Source organism: Gallinula chloropus, assembly GCF_964237585.1.
Source record: "Gallinula chloropus genome assembly, chromosome: 19".
Classification (NCBI taxonomy): Eukaryota; Metazoa; Chordata; class Aves; order Gruiformes; family Rallidae; genus Gallinula; species Gallinula chloropus.
Window position 1 is genome coordinate 8,128,489 of NC_140104.1, and position 25,777 is coordinate 8,154,265.

General features: G+C 41.9%; 1 protein-coding gene across 2 annotated transcripts in view; it reads left to right on the forward strand.

Moving 5' to 3' along the window:
• Positions 1–25,777, forward strand: part of AUTS2 (activator of transcription and developmental regulator AUTS2) — a gene marked incomplete at its 5' end in the record, with an annotated part of 774,150 nt that overhangs the window by 339,721 nt on the left and 408,652 nt on the right. For both annotated transcript variants that reach the window (XM_084273147.1, XM_084273148.1), the window contains 2 exons: positions 12,783–12,884; positions 21,089–21,124. In XM_084273147.1, the coding sequence (XP_084129273.1) occupies positions 12,783–12,884; positions 21,089–21,124 (138 nt within the window). The remainder of the gene's footprint in view (positions 1–12,782; positions 12,885–21,088; positions 21,125–25,777) is intronic.

Below are 25,777 nucleotides of genomic sequence, written 5' to 3' on the forward strand. Positions count from 1 at the left end.
ATGCTTGCTGAGCCTGTATAATGGTTGATTTAAACTGTAATATGGTGCGTTTTCACATGCTGATACTTAATTTTTAAGTCTTGTGGGTCATTTTAAAGCCCGAATATTTCAAAGCATCAAAGGGGTTCCATGTAGATCTATTAACACAGGGCTTTGTCTTCCTTCACTTCCAATTATTTACACCTATTTTTAATTATTTTTTTTAGGATTGAGTTTTGGGGGAGTTGTTTGGGTTTTTTCCCCCACTGTTTTTTGGCTTTTCATTTTTGTTATGTTTTGGTTGTGGGATTTTTTTTTTAAATCACATAAATGAACAATAATGGGCTTCTTCAAGGTCCTGATTCAGGGTAATATTCCTCCTTATGAGAAAATATATTGAATATATTTCCCATATAACAGTGAAGATATGCTTATTTTTTTTCCTCAGCTGAGATGAATTTAACTAAGTGTTTAAGTGCTGTCTTGTGGGGAGGCTGTACCATGTATGTGCACTCAGCTCTCCATTGTGAAGAGCACAATTCATAATACATTTTGTAATGCTTGTTATACTTAAGTGTGAAAATTTATTCAGTAAGCCTAAACATTACGTAGAGAACCATTAACATATCTTTCCAAGTGATTTTTGACCTTTTCCTGAATAAGCACTTCACAAATTATTAAATGCCAGAATGAGGATTAATTCAAGTAGCCATAAGCTGATGGCAGTCCCGTGGTACACATTTTTTTGCACTTATCTTTAAACAATAATAAAATTTGGCTTACCTAATAGATGACTGCATGTGGAAGACGGGTGGGTTTAGCACAGTTTTAAAACATGTGAAAGAGAAGTTCTGTTGGTTTTTTTTATCGGTATAAGGTACTGAAATTATCAAGTAAGAATAGTGGATACCCAGTTCCCTAAATGGATTCTGTACCCTTTTAAGTCAGTGGAAACATTCCCCTTGATTGCAGTGGGCACTGTGTCTTGCCCCAATCCCTTCCTCTCTGTTGAGGTTTCCAGCACAAGGGACAGTAACATTGGCTGGCTGGCTGATTTTCTAGAAATGAAGCTGATTTTGGACTTGGACTGAGGCAACTAGCTCATCAAATCTATCAAACATTAAATCACCTTTGGTCGCTGTTGACAAGGGATAGACTCCAAGGAGTACCAAGGAGATTTTCTGACATTGGCAGATTGGAAGACTTGTTTCAGTTGGCAAAAGTAGTCCAAGGTGAAAGCAGAGTACTGCAATGTATTTTGCATTATTTCTCAGGATGAGAGAGGAAGAGAGCTAAGCAAAAAGAAAAATACCCAGAAATAATGTAGGAGAAAGCCAAAACCCCAACAGCAAGCTGGTATTGTTAGGAGTTTGAAGGCATTCTGAATTTTACAAACCAGCTGCAGCTGTTACAAGGTTAGTCGAGGGCAAAAATTCAATGAAGTGAAACTGTGGTCGAAGGATGTAATTCTTCAGTGTTTCTTTTCCTGGTAGTGCCTAAGTCCTTGCCACCCCTTCCCACCATTGCCTCCTTCATTGTGCCAAACTGAAGAACTCATTCTGGTTAGAAGCTTTACAGGAAACAATGAATTAAAAACCAACCCAACAAGCCCTGATTGTTTCTAACCTGTCTCAGATCCCTGCAGAGCACAGGGGCTGTGTAGCTGTACAGCCCAGGGAGTCTCAGGGGCCTGGGGAGAAGCCTCCCTGAGTAAGCAGGTAAGAGCAAGGCTGGGGCTCAGTGAGGTGCTGTGCAACTGTGGCTTCATTACTGGAAAATTCTGACCTGTCAGTGCCAACAGCCGGGCTTACAGAGCAGCACCCAGGGCTGCCGGCAACCTGCACGCAGCCCAAAATGCTGAAATATCTTATTCTGCTCAAAGAGCTCAAAGAGCTTCCCTCCAAAGAGGGTGGAGCATGTAACACAAAGGTTCCTCCAAGTGGCAACTTGCCATCTATCAGAAGCTAATCCAGATTTAAACAACTTAAACAAGGGTTCCTCCCTTTGCTTTTCTCCTCTGTTATTTGTGATGACTAGCTTCTCTTCATCTCTAAACTCATCTCCACATCAATGACAGCTGCTAATGAATTCAGATGGTTCATTCCCTTCCCTTCTGTGCTTCTTCAAATAGATTTTCTTTGCCAGATACTTCAGCTCCCCTTTCCTGCTAACAAATTGGTACTGAGGCATATTATTATGACTTTTGCTTCTATCATTCAAGCAAGGGGAAAATACAATATGTATAGACGTTGAGTTATATGCCAAAATGCTTTTACTCTCCCTCCCCCCCTTCCCTTCACATTATTAAATTATAGAGAAATACTATCATAATAGCCTCTTGGCCAAGTCACAGAGAGCAGAGTTATGGTTCCCTTGATAAATTGCAAAACATTATTAAGTTTTGCTCTCTGGACTGAGAGCATTGGCATAAAAGGACATCAACTGCAGTCATATTGGTCTTGATTGCTGCTTAATTGCTGCTTGTTTGTGTTAGAGATCATGTGGTTTGATTGATCCTGCCCTGCTTTTGTCATTATAGTTACAACTTCCTAGTTTTCTCCTTGTACAGAGACCACAGGATGACTTTTAAATCTTGAATAATTTATGTGGCTGGCCAGTTAAACGGCTTAAAATAGTATTATGTTTTTAAGCCAATAGCTCAACCTTCAAATCATTATTTATGCAACCAAGTTATTAAATATTTATTCTGGGCTTATATCGAACTATGAAATAACAGGGCTCTTTTATGTAAACAGTGGCAAGCATCCTGAGGTCTGTCCATGAATACTGATATTTCCTCCTTCAAGACATTTATTTACTTCAGTAATGTTAACTGGGTGTCAGGTTAGTGGTCTACATTGAAGGGAGAAAGGGATGACAGTAGCTGAGACTTAATTCAAGGGAGCGAGTACTGTCACTCCAGTCTTTCTCAGGCTCAGCTCATGGAGCTGCGTCACACCTTTAGATGTTTCCAAAAGGTCTCATCCCATCTTGCATCTCCTTTGTGCACGAGGAGCAATCATCCTGAGGACTTGAAACGAGTGCAGTTCTACAGAAACTACCTCGGGTTTGTGTTTCCCCTCATTAAAACAGACGGAGGCTCTTCCGACGAATTTGCAGAGAGCTGCAGTGCTGTTAAGATTTTTTTCAACCTGGCCTGTTTGCTTTTTGTTCCATCATGTGATTCATTTTATCTTCTTACTTAAGTATTCTTCCAGTAAGTTATCATTTCAAAGTCAACCAGAGGCCAAGCAGAGTTCTTAGGGGTTTGGATGTCAGATACTCTGGGCTGAAAGGGATAATATTTCTGTTCTCCTCTCCCCTTTCTGGAGATTCAGAGCACTGGCAGCGTTTGCCTCTGTTTCCTACCTCACCTGACCCTTCCCATACAAGAAAAACAAGAACTCCTTGCAGGCTCGAGGCTGACGCTGGGACAGAGTCCCTGAGGCCACTGGACCCTGTGCCTGTCACCATTGCAGCAAGAGCCGGTGATGGCGTAACGGGAAGGATCTGGAAAGTCACTGGCACCAAGGGCTCTGAAATAGGCTGTTCTTAGGCAGAACATTGGGCAAGGCTGCAGGCTGGGTTCCTCCTGTTTTAAATGAGCGAGCTGAAGTGGATGGACAAAACCCAGTCCCTGGGGGAAACTCTGAGAGCGAATACACACACACTGCTCTTTGTAGGGTATTTCCAGGGCCTGGGGGCATGCACAACTGTAGGGAAAGGTGGTGTCTGTCCCCGTACAACTTAAAATCTGGGTTTGGGATATACAAAGCAGAAGCAAGAAGTATAGCTGGTGTAAGTAGGCATCACTCAGCTGAACAGCTCATAGGCCTTACATGGATCAGAATGTGAATGGATGTATATCTGTGCGGACGGTACCAGGCAGGGCTGGGCATGAAAGCAGACGTGTTTCAGAGGAGGTTTTAAGCAGTACAAATGACAGTTTCCCTGACGCAGAGCCCAGGGTGAGCCCTGGACATTCAAGGTGGGACACAAACCAGCTCAGCATTGGGACTGAGCAAATATTGTGAGGGGCAGATCAATTCCACCCTGGTTGCCACTGCTCCAGCTGCCTCCAAGCAGACCGGCCGGACCCTGGCTCTTTATCCCTCTCTGCAGTGTGGCGCTGTGCTGTGGAAGCTGCTTGGAGAGATTGATTGGTACAATGGAGTGCTTTGCAAGGTGTAATTTTAAAGGCCATATTTCTCACTGTGCAACCATCAAAATGCAAAGGGTCAGAAGCAGCCTATATTTTTTTGCAATTCAGCTTTTAAAGTGTGCTGAAATACGCTTCATTTGTTGCAATTGCCAACAGCTTGCTGTTTCATACCGCTCTTCGCAGGAGCTGGGGAACAGAGCAAGTCTGTTACACTTTATATGTTGTATAATGTATGTATGATTCTGGGGTGTGATGAGTTTATGCCAAATTTATCTTTGATTTCTGTATAAACAGCTCGGAAAAAATGATGGGCTGCATTCTCTGTGTAACTTAGATAAAATAGAGCTACAGAGCTACTTCAGAGTACCTTCTGTGAGCTATATATCTAAGGTTGCCCAAGCATATAACGAAGGAGAAGAGGATCTGGAAATAAATGCCCGTCTCTTTATCCCCCACCCCCGCTTTGGCAAGGATGCTATTTATTCTTAGCCTGTGTTTCTTCTGCTCCCGCGACTGTGAGCAGAACAGATCACTTGGTGTTTCTGTAATAACAATGCTAAATAGCCAAATTCTCCCCAGGAGAAGAGGGGTGTAGCTGTTCCAATCAGTTCCCCCCTGCTGTAAGGCAGTAGAGGGAGAGTTCCTGGACTCCAATGTCTTGAGCAAGAGCAGTAGCAGACTCTGGATCAGCTCAGAGGCAGCAGGAAATGACCATCAGTGCTTTAGAATAAGTGAGTTAAGGACACCCTTGTTCTGTATCACAGAACTCATTAGGTAATTGTTTGTAGTTATTTGTTCAAGTTCTATTAGATTTAGAGGGTTTTTTTAACAGGAAATTGGAAAACTATATGTGTTTATTTTTTTTTATAAAAAGAATTTTTGAACAGGAAAATTACTTTTTCTACTCAGTAGAGGCAGGAAGGAAACAACAGAAGATAAAATCCTGTCTTTGTTGGTCTGTTTCCCTTTTACCATGCAGGTATGCAAAATAAAGCTTCATATTCTGGTAGGGATGTCAGATCCCAGGATGATGGCATGCAGGCCCTGATCCTCAGCTACTGACAATCCTTGGAGCTCACACATTGGTTGCCACAAGATTAAATATCGAGATGTGCACAGAGAGCCCCTCCTAATGTTTTATTGTATCTCTTAGGTAACAAGATTTTTCTTCCCTGATGTGAAAAATGTCTCTGTATTAATACTGCTCTGAGTCCACACGCAGTGTGAATTCCTTCTTCATATTTGCTGCCTAAACTTGTGTACAGTAAATATTCTTCCTCCTCATCACCTCACCTCTGACTCGCTTTCCTTGTGCTGCTCATCCGTTTAGCTGGTCAGGCAGACGTCGTGATGGTGAACGTGGCTTTGTTAGAAATCCAGGGTAGAGGTCTTACTCCAGACCCATGGCTGCTCTGTTGATGCATCTTTAAAGGTTTGGGTGATGTGTGAGTGCTATATGAGTAGAATTTGTCTGATTTATGTCAGTAGCAAGATGGGTTTCAATGGAAGCATTTAAATGACAGCTGTTAATCATGATGTAACTCACAATCTTCGATTTACACTGTTGTTTTTTTCTTGCTATGTAGTTCTCCTTTTATTTGTTTTCATACAGCCAGATTTGTTCTCAATCATTGATAAAATATGTTTTCTTCGCAGTCAAATACTCAGTCCTACATGAAATCTGCTGTTGCTCTTTTCTGACTGGTGGCAGACACTTCGTGCCTACGTGTGTGCTTGGGTAGGGACAAACTGGCCCTTACGTGGTGTTTGGGTGGTACGTAGGGGTGGTCATGCTTGGGGGTCTGAGTAGCTCAGACAAGGCTGTAGTTCAGTGCTGTTGTGATGTGTGTGTGTGTGACAGCTGAGCTGACCAGCAAAGTTTAAGATAATTTCTAATTTATTCCGGATATAATTAAAACCCGACCTTCTTTAACTGAACAATGTTTAACTCCTCACCCTTTCATCCACTGGTGCTGTACTTCGGATTTCTATGCTCTGTTGTTGTTTAGAATCAATTATGCTTCAACATGAATTGTCATTTTTTTGAAATCAAAGTTAACAGATTTTAAGGGAACAATATGTGTCCTTTAAGGGAAAAATGATGCTACAGTACATGTTTCAATTCGCTGATGATTTTTTTTCACCCTGTTGAGTGGGTGGGGTTAAGTGGGAATTGCACATAGCTTTTTGGAGCACATCAAGGCTCTTCAGAGTATGTGGGGATGTTAGAAAAGAAATAAATGGGTGAAACTGGTCAGGAGGGAGTCGGGTCAGCTCCACAGCTGGGTGCTGGAGATGCTCCCAGTGCTGAACTATGCATCAACTTCAGAGACATGGGATGCTAAAGGGGCTTCAGTGGTCCACCCCTATCCTGTCACCCCTACCTCACACCAGCATGTGGTGATGCTCACTGCTCCAGCCCCTCCGTGATCTGTGGCTCACACACCATTGCTGGGGGCTGTGAGGACACAGCCCGACACGGTGCCGATTTGCCCATCTCCCTCCCTGTAACCACACAGGATGGGAGTGTGAACAGGCTCTTACACCTTCCAGGCACACTCCTCCTGCTTGTGTGCTGTGAACTGAACTCCTCCTGTTTGCTGAGCAGTCATGGTTTCACGACAATACATGCTGAGTCTGTCCAACCTGTCAACTGGGATCTCACTGGGTTCAGCCGGGCTTTCTTCTTCCTCACAGTCTGAACTGACTGTTGCTTCCTGGCCTTTGGCCACCTGGAGCAGCCTGTGGGCTTTGGCGACTGCCTGGTGTGCCCATGCTTCTGCCTAGATCCATTTGGGAAAAGTTTGTGATTGCCAGTAGCAACAAAATTTCACATCTTTCGAGCCTAGCTTGAGTCTGGGCTCCTGGGAGAAGCCCAGAGGGTAAGTGGGGGTAAGCTCTGTGTGTATGAAGGAGTGGGTAGAAATGTCTTTGCACTGTGAAGGGCTACTGCCATGGGTTTGGGACTGTGCTGTACCTGTTCAGGCTTTCAAGCTAGGACGCATTGCTACCAGAGCACATAGGAGTCTGTTCACCAACTGATCTGAGCTAGAGAACATATTCACCTGGGTAGGAGCTGGATCAAAAGAGTTTTGGACTGTCTTGCCCTTGCAAAAGCTGTGTAAATCAAGAATGACAGGCAGAACCGAAAGCCTAAAATTCCTCTCCCCACAGAAGGGCTATGCCATCCCTTGGGGAGCAGGTGTCCTCTTCCTCTAGGACTCTGGTAAAGGCTTAGCTTGCTGGCTGCACTATAATAGGAAGAAGTGTTAGTATTCATAACTTTAAAGTATAATGTAGTGAAATAATCCTTTAATTCCATATGGTGTGTAAACTCAGGCGCCTCAAACTATACCATAGATTTACTGCTGCCAAATGGTATGGGTTTTTAAATTAAAATGTATTTAAAAAATAAAAAAGAGCTCGGAAGAGCTGCATTAGGGTGTTTTTGACATGATACATAAGCTCTGTGAAAAAGGCTTTTGCTAAATTCTCAGTAGATTTATTTATTTTGCTTTTTGTTACTTGCTAACCAGGCACCACTACTATGGAATAATCTAAAGTGGCTTAGGGATCCAGCAAAGCAAGCTGTCGTCCTGAGAGGATGATGCTCCCTGCAGCCTGGGGCTCAGCTGCCCTTTCATCCTCCCTTATGCCTCTTAACATGATCGACTATCGCTGTCCTTCATTCTTTGCCTTCCTGAGACAAAAGGCAACAGAGCACTGTGCTGTTATGGGTTATCCTTAGGAGTGTTTTATGGCTTATGCTCTCCATCCTTTCATTTCACAGAAATGCTGACTAATGCAGTAACTACAGCACTGCTCCTGTAGATCTGTCCAACTCCTAAGCCTGTGTATTTAGGTCTTGCTTTAGCCTTTAACTTCGCATGGCAGAAGGAAGCCTAGCAGAGAGCTACTTTCCCTGGACACAGATGAATATTCACTTTTTACTTTTGCTGTCACAAAATAAGGCTGAATATTTCCCTGGTGCAAAAATAGTTGTTAGATTTCAAGTCACCTGAAAAGCTCTCCTTGCCCTGACAGAAGAGTTGCTCTGAGTGCTTACTATTACAGCAGTTTCCTGTGAATGTTTTTGCATCTTTTTTGACTTATTCATAATCTGAGCAGTTTCTTGTGACCTTTAGGCCTGAGCCAGTCTCTATTTTCTTCATCAGAGGGTCACTGTTAGTGTTGCATATCTGATGCCTCTCCTCCCTTCTCCGGGCTGTCCCTCCCGGTAGCCCCAGCTCTGCATGTATTTTGTGTTACTCTGCGGGGCAGCAGGGAGTGGTACACGTGAAGGTTTTTAGGTCGGCTCATGAGGAGGTGAGTGCTTTCTGCCAAACCCTGGAGTGGTGAGTTTACCCTGGCTAAGGGGAAAACTCCCACCCAGCGGCTCTCTTAAGCTTTGCAACAGGCTAGGGGAACGAAAAAAGATGAAAAAGCTTGTGAGTTGAGAGGAAGACGGGGAGATCACCAGTTAGCATAGTGGGCAAAAGAGTCTTGGCCTGGGGAAAACTAATTTAATTTATTGCCAACTAAAATAGATTTGGACAGTGAGAAACAATTCAAATGCCACCTTCTACCCCCCCAACTCGGGTTCCTTCCTTTTTTCCTCTGCCAACCCAAGTGGCAGGGGGCTGTGGCCTGTTGCAGCTCCTTCCCTTTGTCTCAGCATGGGTCCCTCCCATGGGTGACAATTCCCTGAGGTAAAATATGCTCCAGCCTGAGCTCTGCAGGGGCCATGGTCTCCTCAGGGAGTATTTAACTGTTCCGGCAGGATCTGCCTGCAGGCTACAGGGGAACCTGCTCAGGCCTCCTTCATCCCCTCACCCCTCAGTGCTCCAGCATGTTTTCCCTCTCTTAAACAGCGTCCCGAGAGGTGACACCGCTGTCCTGGCCGGCTGCTGAGTGGGGGCAGATGCGCAACCGGCGGGAACCGGCGGGAACCAGCCGGGCGGGAACCAGCCGGGCAGCACCAGCGCGCGCGCGCACCGCCTCACAGAGGCTTCTGCGCTCCCGCTGCCGGTGCCGGGCAGGGACGCTTAAAACACACGGGCTTTTTAAGACCTGTGCCTGTACTAAAGGGAAGACTGGAAGCCCGGGTGAATGCGGATGTTGTCAGGGCCGCCTTTTTTTTTTTCTTTTCTTCATTAAATACACTTTTCATAATGGAGCCGCCTCAGCGTAGGAGATCGTCAGCGCAGAAGCCCCCAGAGCAGTGAGTAGAATTATCAGGTGTACTCCATGATTGCTCGCTGGGAAACTGCCCCTGCTAAAAAGACCCCTCTAAATAGACTAGTTTAGGAGAGAAGGGGACACCTGTTGTTACTCTCACATTTAGTGGAAGGAATCAGAAATAAAGCCCACTGCTGTGTCCCTGCGCTTCAGCCAGCAGCCATCCTTCTAAGATCCTTTTTTCTCCTTTTCCCTTCAGATTTGTAATGCAAAAGTGTAGTTACCCAGTTCTGTTTGACTTTCAGTGTTCTCCAACAGATTTTTGGGCATTACAAAATAATAGATTCTGTAGTGCACCCAGAAATACCATGTGATGGTGCTAAGACTGACCAAAAACTCCTAGAAAAGTTTGGGAGATGTGGGTGTTCACCACGGTCCCGGATCTGTGCCATTCAGCCTCGGCATGAGCGCTTGGATTGCACATGATCTATCCCAGAGGCTGCATGGGTTTGTTGCAAGTCATCGACACTCTGCATTGCCTGGGAATTGTTCTTTTTGATCCAGAAAATGCCTGTATTTCCTCTTTGTGAGACCCCGGAGATGGATCCCTACATGGATAAATTCATCTCCACTGCGCCGTGGAAGCGTGGGGTCATGTGTGCTTCTTGCAAACCTTTCTTTACTCCCCTCTCAATGCAGATCAGAAGAGTAGTGACTGTGTTGATGTGAGAGTGTCCTCAGTGAGATGCTTGAGTAGACATAGTGGCAGCTTCTTCCTGCCTTTGGTTTTTGTGTGGGCTACACCAGCAGGAATGATACAGGAACAAGAGTTGTCAGTGTTGCACTTCATGTTTTCTCCAAGAAGGAATTGCATTTCTGAGGGGAAGCTGATTTTAGGGTTCCCTTGTGCCCCTGAATAATGCAACAAATGCATGTGGTTAAAGATCCAGTCTCCTATTTGCAGACCATTTTTAGCAGCAGTATGCCATTTCATCGTCATTTGAAGTGGTTGGATTTGTGTGAGGAGATTAAAATGAACCATTGCCTATCCACATTAAGTGTTCTCATGTGCGTGTGTAACTTTAGGATCTTAAAAGAAGACAATGGGCACATTTCCATGCTTTATTTTTTTAATTTAGCCCAGATTGATGGGTTTTGGAATAAAATGTAAACCCTCAACAGTTTGGCACATGGAGAAACTCAACTTGGAAAAAAAGAAAGGAAAATATGGAAAGCTTATAAATCTTAACTTGGACTTACTTCTGAGTTTGCTGTCTACTCTGTGCAGTTCACTTTGTTCCTACAGAGTTTCAGGCTCAGATATCTTGGTTACATTCTCTTATTCCTTGTAAATTGCATCTAGAAAAATGACACCTGCTGGGTTTTTCTTCTCTTCTCTGTAAGTAGCTGGAATTCACAATGTAGAAGTATAAAAATGAGCCATTGAGATTAGTTAGCAAGTAACTAACGTGTGAAAATTGTGTACAAAATAAATTGTGGTTCTAAAAATAAAATTTGAGACTGGAAAATATTCTTCAGGCCTCAGTTACAGTAAGAGTTTTTCCATCATTGAGTGGATGTTGACAAAAGACCGAGTCAGGGAAACTTGAGCCATTTTCCTTTGGGTGGTTAAATTTTAAACCTGAGACCATAAAATTACAGTACACAGTGGTCTTAGATAAGATCTGTGAGTTATATGTGAAGCATTAGACTTGTTGAATTCGTTATCCTCCCTTCTGCCTCAAAAAAAATGCTACCTAGATCTATTAGATTTGACTCATAAACCATTCCATTTGAAATAAAAATCTTTTTACTTGAGATTTTCTGGCTGAGCTGTGGAATATTTAGTTTATTTATTAAATTGTAAGTGTTTGACAAATAGCTCTAGTTCTCATGTTACATTTTCTTTGGACTGAGAGTACACCTGTGCCATTTTTTTCCAGTTGTGCTCATGTATTGCAACTCAATTGTGTGCCTGAGCCTGTAGTTTATGTACTTTCTCCCTTCTTTCTTGTGACTGATAGCACCCAAAACTCCTCTTTTACTAGAAGGGGGGATAAGGGATGAAGGTAAAGCAGCACACGCATATCAGATCTGCAGATGTGATTTGTTCTTGTATGGGAAACTGATGATAACAGTTAGGGTGAGGATGCTTCGTGCACTCCCTTTGGGAACCTGGGAGAGAACAGCAGCGTATATGGATGACCAGTGTGTATGGTGTGAATGTGTGTCTGGGAAACAGAGCACAAACACGTCTTGTGTGTGTATGTGTGCCTATAAAAGAGAATGCCTGTGAGTTTTTGTGTGTGCTTTTGCAGTGTTTCTGGGACAATGGGGATAAAAGAGAGGAAAGGGGTAAAAAAGTTGTGGAGAGAGTTCACGGGGAAGGAACGTTTGGTCTCCGGTCGTGAAATAGAGATGACTGATTGTCTATTTCTGTACAGTCTGAATAGGAATTCCACCAACTCCATTAATAAATAGAATAAATTAGGAGGAATCCTTTGGTATCTGTTACTTGAATACTGGTTAAGTTTAGTAGGTGTCTCATAAAATACTTCATTAGGTACCTTGCCAAGTATTTTCTCTGCATTTACCTCTGCTGCCAGTATTTATGTATGTGGTTTGTATATGTAGATTTCTGAAACTGACTTTTTGCCAGTTTTAACCTCAGGAGTAACCAGTCTTCACAGAAGATCAGTTCAAACAAAACATCAACAAGGCTAAATCAAAATTTCAGTTCATTTGGGCAAAATATAGGAAAAGATGTGTTAAACCAAATATATACATTTTCATCATTGTGGTAGATGTAGTTCATATCTTCCTTTTACAGTGTGTATGTGTATGTGCTTGTGGACATGTGTGTAAGGTATGTGCATGGTAAATAATATGGTTAATGTTCATTTAAGTATGTGATGTGTGGTGGAAGAGAAAGCAGATGTGTTCTCAATTGTATTGAAAATATAGTTTGTTTTTTGGTTTAGTGTTTGGTTTTTGGGTTTTTTTTTTATTTCAAAGCCAGTAAAGTTCATTAAAGCTGGTTTGAAAGGCCAAACCAGTGTGATGCCTCTTAAGGACATCATGTTGCTTTATGAACATTGAAGTTAGTCAAGCACTGTTTGTTTGCAGTACCAGGCACTGCTGTTAGGGCTACTCCAGCAAAAGGCCGCCCCAGGGCAATGGCTGCTCCTTTCCCTGGGGAGATTTCTGTTGGTCCTCACACGCTTTAACGAGGAAGGGGTTGATTCTCCTTGTGCTTTGATGTGATGGTAACTTTAAAAACTGTCTGTTAAACAAGTAACTTGAGAAGTCTCTAAATGAAGGTCTGAAACTGTGTATTCCTTGGGACATGAATGTTGCTGCCTCCTATCTGCAGGGACGGGATGGTTAAGAAGTGGCACTGGACAAAGGGGACTTACCTGTACCAAGCTAAACTCTTTTTTTTTATTATTTCTCTTTTCTGCAGCTCAAGCCAGGTCAAAACAGCTGCCGAGACAGTGACAGTGAAAGCGCCAGTGGGGAGTCAAAAGGTTTCCATCGAAGTAGCTCTCGGGAAAGACTCAGCGATGTAAGTGAAACATAAGTAAAACAGCCAAATACTGCTCTGATTAACCCCTGATGTGGTCTTCTGAGGGGTGTAGGTCATAACAGGATTTAGGTTCTGGGATGGTTTGTTGCTAAAATCTCCTTCCCTTCAGGAGATTGGAAGAAGACAGATAGCTTAGGTCTCCTGCCCCAGTTCAGTACAATTCTTAAACCTTGGTATGATGTCTCTCTGTGCAAACGTTCATTTTGAAATAGCTGAAGGCCATTTAATGAAGTTAAAATGCTCTGCATAGTCGAGAAGTGAGATGGCCTCTTTTTACCCTAAGTGGGGAAGGAAAAGAATGTATTTCTTTGGGCTAAATATTGTCTTTATGAAAGGTGTTAGAATGTCTAGAGAGACTCAGTGACTTTATATGTAATGAATTGATATAACATGGCCAACAATAGCATAAGCTCTGCCTTTACTGCTCTACCGAAACTGCTGTGGAAGGTCCTAACATGGCAGCTCTGTGGAGAATGTTTTTCTCCGTTGAAGAATGCTGGCCATTCACTGAATGACATGCACGAGTGTTTCCAACATATGAACAACTACAGAAATATTTCTGTTGCTCCAATAATATTATTATTTATTATGTGTACCAACACAATCCTTGAGTGTTTTATTCATGGCTGTGGGTACTCTGTTTTCCAGCACAGCCCTGTCCCAAAAGAATATCTAAATTGGGGATTTTGTAGGTCAGATCCTTTGCTGGTAAAAGTGTGGAGAGCTACATCAGTCAGACCAATTGGTATCAGTGAGCAATCTGGCCCTACTTTCAACTAACCCACATCTTGCAAATGGAGATTTTATCGATGGCGTGTCCATGTAGATTTGGATGACGGATACCAGATGGTGTCCTCTATAGGCCAATCCAATAAAACTGAATTGAGCAGACATTAAAAGAAATACCTTTGTAAAGGATACATTTCATTGTGCAAATTTAAGCCTGGAGGCACGCAGGTAGCAAGTTTTGCTGAATTGTGCATGTCACTGGAACAGTCACCTTGTTATTTTTTTTTTTGGTTTTGTCCTGTGAAGGTGTGAAATCTCTTGCACTCTCTTTCCTCATCCCTTTGTCACATTGCCTTAGAGGTTCATTCCTCCCCCAGAGCCAACCTTTATGGGTACATTCAGATAGACACTTCAGAGCCTGCCCTGTGTAGTTGTCAGGTGAGGTCAGTCTCAGGGCTGTGGGATGTATGTGGAAGAGGAGAGTGAACCCAGAGGAAGTTAGTAGGTAAATGCTCTGTACCAGTAGCAGTGGATGGCAGCTGACCGCCAGCCTGTCACTGTTGCCATCCCAGCTTGCTCTGAGCCCTGTGGCAGCTGAGAAGTCACTACAATGAACTCTGCAATTACACAACACCTTCTGGCAAAAGATTTCACAGCTCCTTACAAACATGGTTTTAATTTAGCCTTGTCACTCCCTTGCAGCGTACTGGGTGGAGAGCTCTGAGGCTTATTTGAGCTTCCCAGCCACTCACAGCATTGCAGTATCGGACCTGGCAGTGAGAGTGAAGTCCTGGTTCCCCTTCCATAATCAAATACAGTTTTTATTTGATTTTTTAACAATAATTTCCCTTTGTTTTGGCACTATGGCAAATTAAAAGGGAGAGCAAATATATCTTCCCTAGTGCACCTGAGAGAGGACGTACAGATTCACAGGTTGCTCAAAAGGAACATTATGTAAATATGTGTGAAAATGTATTTTTTAAAATGCTATACATAATTTATGTTTTGCTTAATAAGTAAGCTCCTTCATGCTTTGATAATTCATTGCAATACAAGCATATGTCTCTGTGGTCTGGTGTTGCCAGTTCAGTTGAGAGTTGAAAAACATGCGTGTGAGAGCTCTCATCTTGCCTGAGTGTGTGGTGGCCCTTCCCAGACTGAGCTGAGAGAAGTAAACACTGTTCTGCGTTCTCTCTCCCAAAGACAAACATACCATGTTTTTAAATGATAGGGCCTTAAAAAGGCATGGCAATACTTCCAGTTCCAGCTATGGGTGAGCCTGCTTTGAACTGTCCTCTTACGTCCAAAGATGCATCAAGAGCTTAATAAATTTGTTTTAAAGAATATCTTTTGAAGGAGTGAGCTGTCCAATGGTATCTACAAATTACAGTCTGGAAAAAACTACAGAAAAGCAAGTAAGGTTTCCCTGAAGATCCTTTTCTGATTTTAACACTGTTTCTCCGAAGAAATACGCAAAAAATTGTGTACTCAACAGAAGGTGGAACAAAAATACAAAATATTGTAGGCAGATTAACCCTGAGGTCAGAAAACAAATTTTGGACATGAAATATAATGGATCTCCACTGCTGTAACCCGTCAGCATTGGAAGATTAAGCATGGCTACTGCATGGAAATATGTATAATGAATGAATTGCATATACTCTAGGTGGATGATCAATTTTCAAATCCCTAGTTGTAAGTAAGCTGTTGAAACAGAAATGTTAGCTTCACGAGCTTTAATGTGGAGCCTAAGTGATAGCCTAGTGACAGATGCAGGATGAGGGAGATAGTATAATGAATATCCAGTTGCAAACTGACATGTCAGTGGCTTCATTCCCTCTCCTGTCAGACATCTTTCAACTCTGCATATTGTAAATGTACCTACAGTCCTTGGCTAACGCAGATTGATGCAAACTGTGTTTACAAGGGATGACTCCTTTCCAGGCTAATGAGATCCAAGGAAGTAATTTGCAGCATTTTCAAGAGAGGTGGTCAAAAATGAAAAGAGGATAATTCAGTGAAAAGACCGTGTTAAACAGGAGACTTTTCTCATAATGAGGCTTGAAATAGCATCAGACAGTAGGAAGAGGAATATCCTATGTTCTTGTCAGATGCAATGCAGTGAGACTGATTTCCATCAACTCCTTTCTTTGTCCTCATCTCGCACAAGTGTACACACGCATACACACCCCCTCTGTGAGAGAACATAATTAGCAGAGAACTTAACCTCTGCTAGATTAGGGATAATGATTGCTCCAATGCTTCGTTGCAAGTGTTTGACAGTGCCCTAATATATCTCCCCCTTTGAATTTCATAAACCCCTTTCTCTCTGCCTTTCTCCCCTATATAGTATTTTTTGGAATGACAACTTGTTTTTTCCTTCATGGGCAGAGGTAGCTTCAGGGGCCTAAAAGAGAAATTGGAGAGTTGCTCGTCTTTTATATATAGGGTGCTGTAGTCAATTTAATCTCATCAAAATCTTGCCAGTAGTAGAATTCATTTTGTTGAGGTTTTGCTTGGAGACAAGATGGCAGCACTTTCTCTCTTCCTCAGCTTGGAGCTCAGTCAATTTGTTTTCTTTACCTTTCTGTATGTATTTATTTTTAATTGAGTCTTACCACTTTGGAATACACAGGGTAGTTTTAACCATATTTTAAAAGTAGTCAGAGATTTCTTAAGGAAAATGTGAGGACTACAGCTAACTTGGATCGTAAATGCACAGAGTATTCAGGGATTCATCCACCTCTGTTCTAATTAAAAACAAAACAGAAAAAGCTCATTTCTTCTAAATTCCTGGTCTGCCACAGAACTGAAGCCCACACTCAGCTGAAAAGTCCATGCTAGTACTGTTAAAGATGCAATGTCTATGAAGACACCTTTGCTCATTGTTTGGGTAATGATGCTGTGGCCTCCTCATTGGGAGAAGGCTGACAAGCTGCTTTGGGTACCCTCAGCCCTGCCTCTGTTTCTGGTGTTGCTTGCAGGGTTTGAGCGAGGACTGAGCAGTGAAAGCCTCTCCTGTGGCATCGGCTGGGAGGCAGAAAGGGTCTCCCGCTCTTGCCATACAAAAGCAGCATGGACTGCCTTCTCTGTGCTTGCTTTTGCTGAACGAGGAATTACAAGCCAGGAGAAACAGTTGTCCCCTTTCTGTCTGGAATGTTGTTCCAATTATTGAATAGGGTATGGGACAGGAATCTTTCCATTTGTCCCCTACATTAAAGGCCTCGGGCTATCCTCAAAGCTGACACGCTCTTTAGTGGGTGCTTCCCTTTCCGCCGTGCTGCATAGCAGTGTGTACTCCTACTGTGTTCTGTACTTTGCACTTGAGAATAGGGTACAGTGAGGTATTGATGAGGAGTAATTTCTGGAGTGCCCTGCCCACAGGTCTGCTGCTGTTTGCTGCAGGAAGAAAGATGTCTACAGCCCCAGCAGTGTAATACTGCGGACAGCTGAATGTTTTGGCCTCAAATATGGGATGTTTTCAATTCTCAGTCTGCCATTTCTCCCAAAGACAGACAAGTTGAGGAACAGGCTTTGGATTCTGAAATCCTTAGTATTTTTCCTTCTCCACAATATCCCCAGCAATCTTGGCTGCATCTGAAGTGAAATAACACCAGCAAAGTTCTGCTTGCATTTATGTATGTGTGTGCCAGAAGCTTATCAGCTGCAGTGGCTGCTTCTTTGTGTGTGTGTGTGTATTCGAGGGTATGTATGTGTGTGTTTGTGTGTCTAAGGTTGGGTGCTTAAATGCTTTGTTGCATTATGTTAATTCCTCGGCAGTGCAATCAAATTCATGTCGTAATTAAAGCTGTCAGTTGGAAGGCAAGCCAATCGCCAAGAAAACACAGCATAACAAATGAAGTGAAATGATTCTGCGTGTAGCTATACAATGCTTCGCCAGGCATGAAATTAAATAAGTAATTTGATGTTGACATCAGAAATTGAAATGATACCCACTGTTCCTTCATTCAGTCAGACCTGCATAAACAATAGCCAGAACAAATATGTACAACACAGTCTTTCTCTCCACCCAGCTCCTCAAGTAATGCACAATATATATGCAAAATGGGTATAACTTTGCCTTCCAAGACCTCAAGGATGTAATTTTCTTTGGTACACAATAAACTAATGCTTACACGATGGTTACTATGTTTTTGCTCCTTGGCCAAAAGTTCTTCTTTTCAAGAAAGGAAGGAGGAAAAAGAAAAAAAAACCAAACAAACAAGGAAAATTTTAAAAAAATTAACCAAGAAAAAAAACCCCACCCAAAAACCCCAAACTCCTGTTAATTTGAAGCAAGTGACTTGTGTTTTGCGGATGGGCACCTGATGCAGGCTTCTGCTGCTGGTTGTGTGAATGTCAAACAGTATGTCAAATGTCCAATTTTTGAAGGGTTTCGGAAAGTGAAACCATTACCTCTATTATAGGCACACTTTATGTAAGAGATGTAGAACCATCCAGTGCAGGATCACGACTCAGCATGGGCTTGTAAAGATGCTGCATACACAGTATCACATTCATCAGTTGGTACCAAGGCTGGGCACTGGGTAGTAGGATCCTTTCGCTATTGGGAGTTACCAGAGAAGGTGAGAAGCTGTCTTCTTGCATAGCCCTCGCTTCAGCCTATATGCTCTGTCCACACACAGTTCACAGCACAGCTAACTTAGTCATTCATGCATGTGCAATACAGTCTTTCTTACTTCAATTAAAAAGAGTTTGCATACTGTACTGTCCATATGCAGCATGCAATTTGTGAAGGGCTATATTTCCATCGAGCAACCTCAAGTTCCCTGAACACGCGGTTATTTCTTTCCAGCAAGTCATCTGACTGCTGTGTTTCAGCTGTCTCCCATAGCCATTGCAGCATTGCTTCTGAAGGAATGGAAATATTCAGTGGGAAATACTTTGTTTGCTTATTAATTTTTTCTTTCTTTTTATTGTTTTGATACTTGGTTCTTCCAAAAGTTGGAATAAAAAATCAGATTAAAAATTGCACACAGATGCAGAATGCAAACCTTGGAGCTTTCAGCCTGTAAAGTAAGTTTTTTAAAATTGTGAGTGGAAGAGTTGGGACTTGATTGTTGCCTGTACATAGCTTAAACAAAAGTGGCTATAATGACTGCACGTGTTGTACTTTGTGGGTAGATCTCTAGTTTAAATTAAAAGAATTTAAATGGCATGAAGCAGAAAATAAAATGTGAGAAGGGAAAAGCTGTATAAATTATGTGCTTTACTGGGAAAGTAAATATGTTGGATGTGAAACCAGTGAGTGCTGAAATGTGCTCTTGTGTTGGAGAGCTGCAGTCTGCGGGACTCAGTGGCCCATGAAACCTTTCAGTGTGGCCCACGAAAGGGGACTTTCTAGCCAGGAACAGTAGCCAGGCTGTGAGATGCCTGGGGCTGTGAGACAGCTGGGGCTGTGGTGGTTACTAGGTTATTCCCAGCATGATGGTTCACGAAGTATGGGGATGTAGAGGAGAGCAGAGCGGTCGGGCTGAGCCCAGGACCTTGTGCCCATGTGTTCCCAGACCTGCACTGCCCCTTCCACCACAGCGTGATGCTGCTGCAGAGGCACTGGGACAAGGGGGTCTGGCAGTGGGTGATGGTGACAGAGGGAGCTTGAGGCACCAGAAGGACTTAGGAATTTATTTACTTATTTTTGTGGAGCTCCCCTTGCATGCTATAACCAAATCTGAGAGTTGCAGATCCTGAGTCCTTCAGTAGCTACAACATACAAGATAGAATTAAGGGGTAGAAACCGGCTACCTTCCAACTTTCCATAGCAGTTTTGTTTGTTCATACAAGAACACGAGATGTCCCAACAGAGTTTGTTGATTTTATCATACTGATACCCTTATGACTACTGAGGTGGTGATTTCCTCTTGGTAAGTCTCTCACTTCTGATGGCTTAAACCAGGCCTTTCCCCATCAGTACATAACCTCCCTAAGCTTCTCTCTTTTGTAGAGCTTTGGTGAACGCCCAGTAACATGCTGATTATTTGCAATGAATTTTGTTGTTAATTTTAATTTCTTGGCACAATCTATTTCTGTTATATCAAGCTCAGCAAAAAGATGCTGTAGGCCCCTTATTGGGGGTTGTGCACTTGATGGCAGTGCTGTGCTCTGTGATACAAAATCGAGAGAGATTGCTGTTAGGATTCCCTGCAATAGTGTCTCAGAACAGGGGGGACAGCGTGGAAGAACTGCATGTTTCCAGCTGTTTGCCAAGGCTGGTTGGGGCCTCTGTGCAGTTCCTGAGATCAGAGTGTGGTTGTGCTGAGGAACAGAGGCAGGAATTGAGCTATAGGAGTTAAGGACTGGCTATACCTGGACTTAGCACTGCTCACTACCCTCTGCTTTTGTCCCTTGCCTAGCCTGGCTTGAAGTGTTTCAGGTGACAGGCCCATAGCGTTGGGAACTGTTCACCCTTTAGTGTAACAGCCAGCGACCTGGATTAGGGCTGAGATGTTTAGGTCTCTCACCATGTGTCTCAGAGAACCTGCTGTGTAATCCCCATTGCTTAGATGAAAAACTAATGAAACAAAACCCTTTATCTCCTTAATTCCTGTGAATGTAGATGTTATGATCATGTCCCACTTAAACTGAATTTCATGATGCGTTTTTTTAAGCATTAAACCCTTTGATTATTTTCTATGGTAATAATATTAGTTTTAATTATTTTTATGAGTTTGAGGTTTGAAATCTATTTCACACTGCAGATATTTGTGGTTTATGAGGTTTTTTTCCTTTTCTTTTTAAATCCTTGGTTTGTCAAACACTGTGGACATCCAAATGGGAAATGGTAGCGACTGCTTTCTCCAGGAAATGGTACATTGACTGAAGCGGCTTCTCTGTGCCCACGCGTTCTTTACATTTCAGACTACTAATTATGTTTACAAAATGTCTCATTTTAGAAAAGCACTATGTGTGTACTAACCAGGGCCTTTTGGGAATAAATTGGCAAACAGGTCATACACTGAAAAAGTCATCCAAACCCACCGGGCTTTTTGTTTTGAAGTCAGTCTGCAGTTTTTTTCTTTTCCCCTTCCCGCCTGCCCCTTTGTGGCCACAAAGCTGAGTAGCTGGAGTCCAGGGCATTGAATGTCAGCATGTCAGGGAGGCTGGTTGATGAGTGTCTGTTTAGTCTCAGTGCAGGGCGAAATGCCATCATTAATTCATTACCCAGCTGCCTGTCAAATAAATTGGCAATTACGTCCACCGCAGAAGCTTGGAATTCAGTAAATAGCACGTTACCATCTCAGAGTCGTTGAGAGATGTAAAGGGAAAAATTAAGCAACACCGTGTTTGTTTCAGTAGCAGATGACAAGGGGCAGCACATTGGTGCTGTGATGTAGTGATGAAAAGCTTGGAAAGGGCTGGTAATGAGCTGTGTGGATTGGAACGTGTTAAAAACCGTCACTGACTTTCCACTTTGTCTTTGTGTTTTATTGCAGAGCTCAGCTCCTTCCAGCTTGGGAACAGGCTACTTTGTAAGTGTATCTCAACTTTAACACATGTGCCTCTGAACAGCATAGCATTACTTCTGAAACCAAAGTGCCTTATTCTATGGAAACAAGCATAAATAACCCATCCCAGTCTGCCAAATAGGTTAATGTTTTCTATTACTTCCTCCACTAATGCATTATAAGTAGTATCTCAGACATGGTGGTCAATGTTTTGCTGAACTAATCAGGTGCCATATTAATTACTACATAAATTCCAACAGTATTTAATTTACGCAATTATAGCAAATAAAATGAACCATGATCTTACCAGCTCTCTAATCTGAGCTGGTAGGATCTTGATTTCCCCTTGTACCAATTCTCACTGATTCATAGACTTTAAAGAGCCCACTGTGGCAGCCTTGTCTCATCTCCTGTGTACCACAGTGCAGACAATGACACAGTGGTTTCTACCTGTGAGGTAAAAGGTCTGTGTTTCATGGATGATCTTAGCAAATGCTACTGGAATTGTATTTATGCAAAATTTACATTTTATGTCACGAGAAGAGAATCAGGTCCCAGCTACTTTGATAATTGATTGTCCTTTTTTGTTACTTATTTGCATGCACCTTTATCGATTTGACAGTTTGTATTCATACTATTCTGCTTATTCCCACATTCATCGATATACCTTTTACTTGCACAGGTAAGTTTGGGAGTAAAAGGTGTTTTTCAGTCAGTCCAATGCACAGTTTATTTCCCTCCCAAGATTTGGATTTAAATTGCTTGTACAGTCTTTCACTTTTAACTTAGACTATATTCTGTAAGTATGTCTTTTCTGCCTTTACAACATCTGTAGAAGTAGAGCATTATATAGGTCCAAAAAGAGGTGGGTAAAATGAAGTGAGACATTTTCTACAGCATTTATCTGTATAGTTAATAGTATAATCAAAGTCTGTTTCTGTCTTTTCATCAAACACTGGGGAAAAGGAAACTATATAGTATTCAATTACACGATGGAAAAATTTTGTTGCTCTCTTGTCAGATTCCCAGAAAATAATTTTCTTCCATTAGTACATGATGAGATTTAGTCCTTTTTCATAGAGATCTGTGATCCTGTAAGTTACAGGATTAAACTGCATATGTGTGACCTCACATGTCAAGTGTAAAATGCAAGCAATGTTTAATACCCGGAGAAAGGCTGTGTCCTGCTGGATTTACATTGGACTTCTGCACAAACTGTCAGTGGTAATGTCTGAAAAGAGCACTATCAATTGCACAAATGTTGTGGTAGTTTTTCTAATTATGACAAAGCCCAAATCAGTGTAAGGTAAGTTGTGAAACAGGAAAAAAAACCCTCACCTGGTTTCCTTTTTTCAGCACTTCTCCTGTTTTGTGTCATATGTATTTTTAAAAGGGAGGGGGTGAAGGGAAAAATGATGTCAAATAGCTCAACATTTACTTTGCGTTAAGACTAAAACTTGAATGTCTTTGCACAGTTCAGAGGAACTTGCTTTTCTTTGGGCACTTAAAATTCAAACCGTATGAACATATACAGACATGCTCTGGAATGGGACAAATATAAAATGGGATGGAAGGCTTCAACACATATAAATAAGCCTCCTTCTCCTTATAGTGGGAGCTGAATATGCATGGTTTAAGAACAATGTTCAGCTTCATCTTTAGGAAGCAGAGGTAACAGAAGAAAAGCCATCTGCTGTTCCCTTGCACCATACTGTCTGTGGGTTGGTCCAGTAAAGTGAAATCTGGAAGGTGTCAACATCCCCTATGCTCCAGCAAAAAGCTTGAAAGTTTCCAGTTCTCCCGAGTTAGGGATTTAGTAACATGAAGAAGCTTGATATCTTCTTGTGCCAATGTATTGGCACTTCAAATCATACTAATTTGGATCTGTGTAGGTGGGGGAGACATCCCATATTAAGTTCCATTAAGATGGTATATTTATCCGCACTGGTTTTGATGTATAGTCATAGCAGTAAGATGCCTTTAACTTTCTTTTTCTTTCTTCACTAATATCTGTGTAGATAGAAAGCGCCCTTTGGTTTCTCTCTTAAAGTCTGTTTTACACTTGCACAGTCCTGGGTGAAATGTGGAAATGTCTGCTGTTGCCTTTTCACTTTGGAAAATTGTTTTTAGGATTATCTTGCTTATTGTTTTAAAAAAGTCCGTACCCTTATTAACTTACATGGGGCAAATAAAACCCAGATGTGTTTTGCAGGACCAGACAATGAGAAAAATGCTCCAGAATGATCCAATTAGCATGTGTTTCTGATAAATGTAATTATTGTATTATCAAAGTGCAAAGGGATATGCACTTGAATTGACTTGTTCTTTTCTAAAACTTTTAACTAGAAAAGACTGTTAGTTTTTGTGTTTAGTGTTAATCCCGAACATCAAATCAGAGGTTGTTGGTCTCAAATACAAAAAGAATAATTTTTAGTTTAATAATAGTAAGATTTTTACCTGTGGAAATTATTGATCAGTACCTGTTATACTTTGGACTCCAAAATACCACATATTATAGTGCACCAAAGGAAACACAGGCGACCAGGTGAAGTTCGAATGGACGGACAGTGGCTTCACTGTCCAAGGAAACAGAAACACAGATGGAAGTAGATTTTATTCAGAAATTCACAAACATGGAGGTATGGGTTACATATCTTACATTTGCTGTTTAAATCCAAGTAGTAGTGTAATCTTTGTGTGTTTAGGCCATGTTACCTAGTGTGTAGATAAGGGAGATAAAGGAGGTTCCCAGTCTGGCAAGTATTTAGAGCCATACTTGTGACTGGCACTTAAGTCTGGTGTGAGGGTCATGCGGATGCTGTGAAGTCAATGAAGGAGGCGGGTTGGGAAGCTCCATCAAGTGATTCAGCCTTACTCATACCTGAACATGATGATCAGAACTGCCATTGATTCAAGAGACTTCCTAATTAGGTGCCTTTAGCAAAGTGGGACATGTGCCAGTAACCATTGGATGAATGTTAATGATGCAAAGGTGTTAGGGCATTCTAGGCAAGCTAACAGGTTGGGTTTTTCTTAGTGAGGAACAACTTAACTTCTACTTCTTTCCCAAGCCCTAGTGTGTTCAGTACATTTTGTTGAAAAGCCATTTTCATGGTTACTGGAATCTGTTTCACCTGTCTTGGTGCTCCTTGTCAGAGTGGACACTTTCCTATCCTTTCTATTTATATTATTAAATCAGTAATTAGAAGAAACAGATGTAAAGATCATTCTAGTTCTCCTGTAAGCCTTTTGTACTGCCCCAACTTTATTGTTTTCTATGGGGGTCAGTCCCATTTATGATTGGTGCCTGTGAAAAAACGTATGGGCATGGTGTTACTATTGGTGCACTCTAAGAAATCGTAACAAAATACTTCCTGGAAAATCTTTCAGTTGTCTTTGATATTTTTGCATTGCAGATTGTCATTGTCTCTCATCAAAGATAGATTGTAACACAGATTGCATCTCCTCAAGAAGTCAGATCAGATAATTGGGAAGTACTTAGAATTTTAGGAAAAAACCCTCCACTTTTTTAGCACTGAAAGCTATTTGAGTTATGTGAGTTTTATCATTTCAGGAGGTTGAGAGAGATGTCTTAGAATAAGATTGGAGTTCCAATAACAGTAAAAGCCTTTTCTCTGTCTATAAGTGAAGGATTTTTGCTAGCTTGCTTTTTGTACCTCACACCCAGCCGAATTCATGTTAAAGGATACAGGTGGTTTGCAATGCAAAACAATATGGAAATCAAAACTTAAATATCTGAGTATTTTATTTTTAAACAACAAACCTGATTCCCAAGATTGCGCAGTTTCTCTGTTTATGGCAACTTTTATCCATTTTTTCCATTGGTTGGCTCCTGAGTCTTTTGTGGCAATTTCTGAGGGTTTTCTGTTCCCTTTTTGTAATGCTTATTTTTGGTTTGCAGGTTTTTTCCCCCAAAAGTGCAGTTTCTGTTTTTTTCAGAGCTGGGTAGAATTTGGTAATAAGACAGAAGCATAAAAAGAAACTCCTATGACACTTCTTTTTCAAACCATGCTTTTGCTCCACCTTAAAACAAGGGAGAAAAACGAAAAATGTGATTTGCACATGGGCTGGTGACTCAGACAAACATAAATCGTGAGCATATTCCCAAGGGCTCTAGCTAATAAGTTGTGCTATCCAATTTGGCCCTGAGTGGGTTCAGTTCAGCAGATGTTTGTGTAGTTACAGCATGCCACTGGGACACTGTGTTGTGCAATGTTGCATTACATTACTCAGAGCTCTAAAAACTCATCCCAAGGAGAATAAGTGGAACACCAGTGGTATTACTGTAGAGATGATGGAAAACCAGTATTTGGCCTAGATAAGGCTGGCTATTTAACTATGCAATAGGACTGATTTTCACCTGAGACATTACCTTGGAATAGAAAAGTGGAGTTAGTTACATCAGTGTGTTTTCTGGGCTGATATTCTCACACAGAACCCTTAAACCCACTAGATTTTCTTTCGTTGCCTGATCCATATGCAATGGCAGCAATCCAAAATAGCCTGTGTTCTGTTCTTTGAGGTGGTCAAATTGTGGTAATGTCGACACTCTTCAGGTATGAATCTCCACTCTAGGAGAATACAGTAAGGCCTCAAAGTTTCCACAGGAGAGAAATTGAAAGTATCTTTTGAAAGAGGTTTAGGAAATTGAACCAA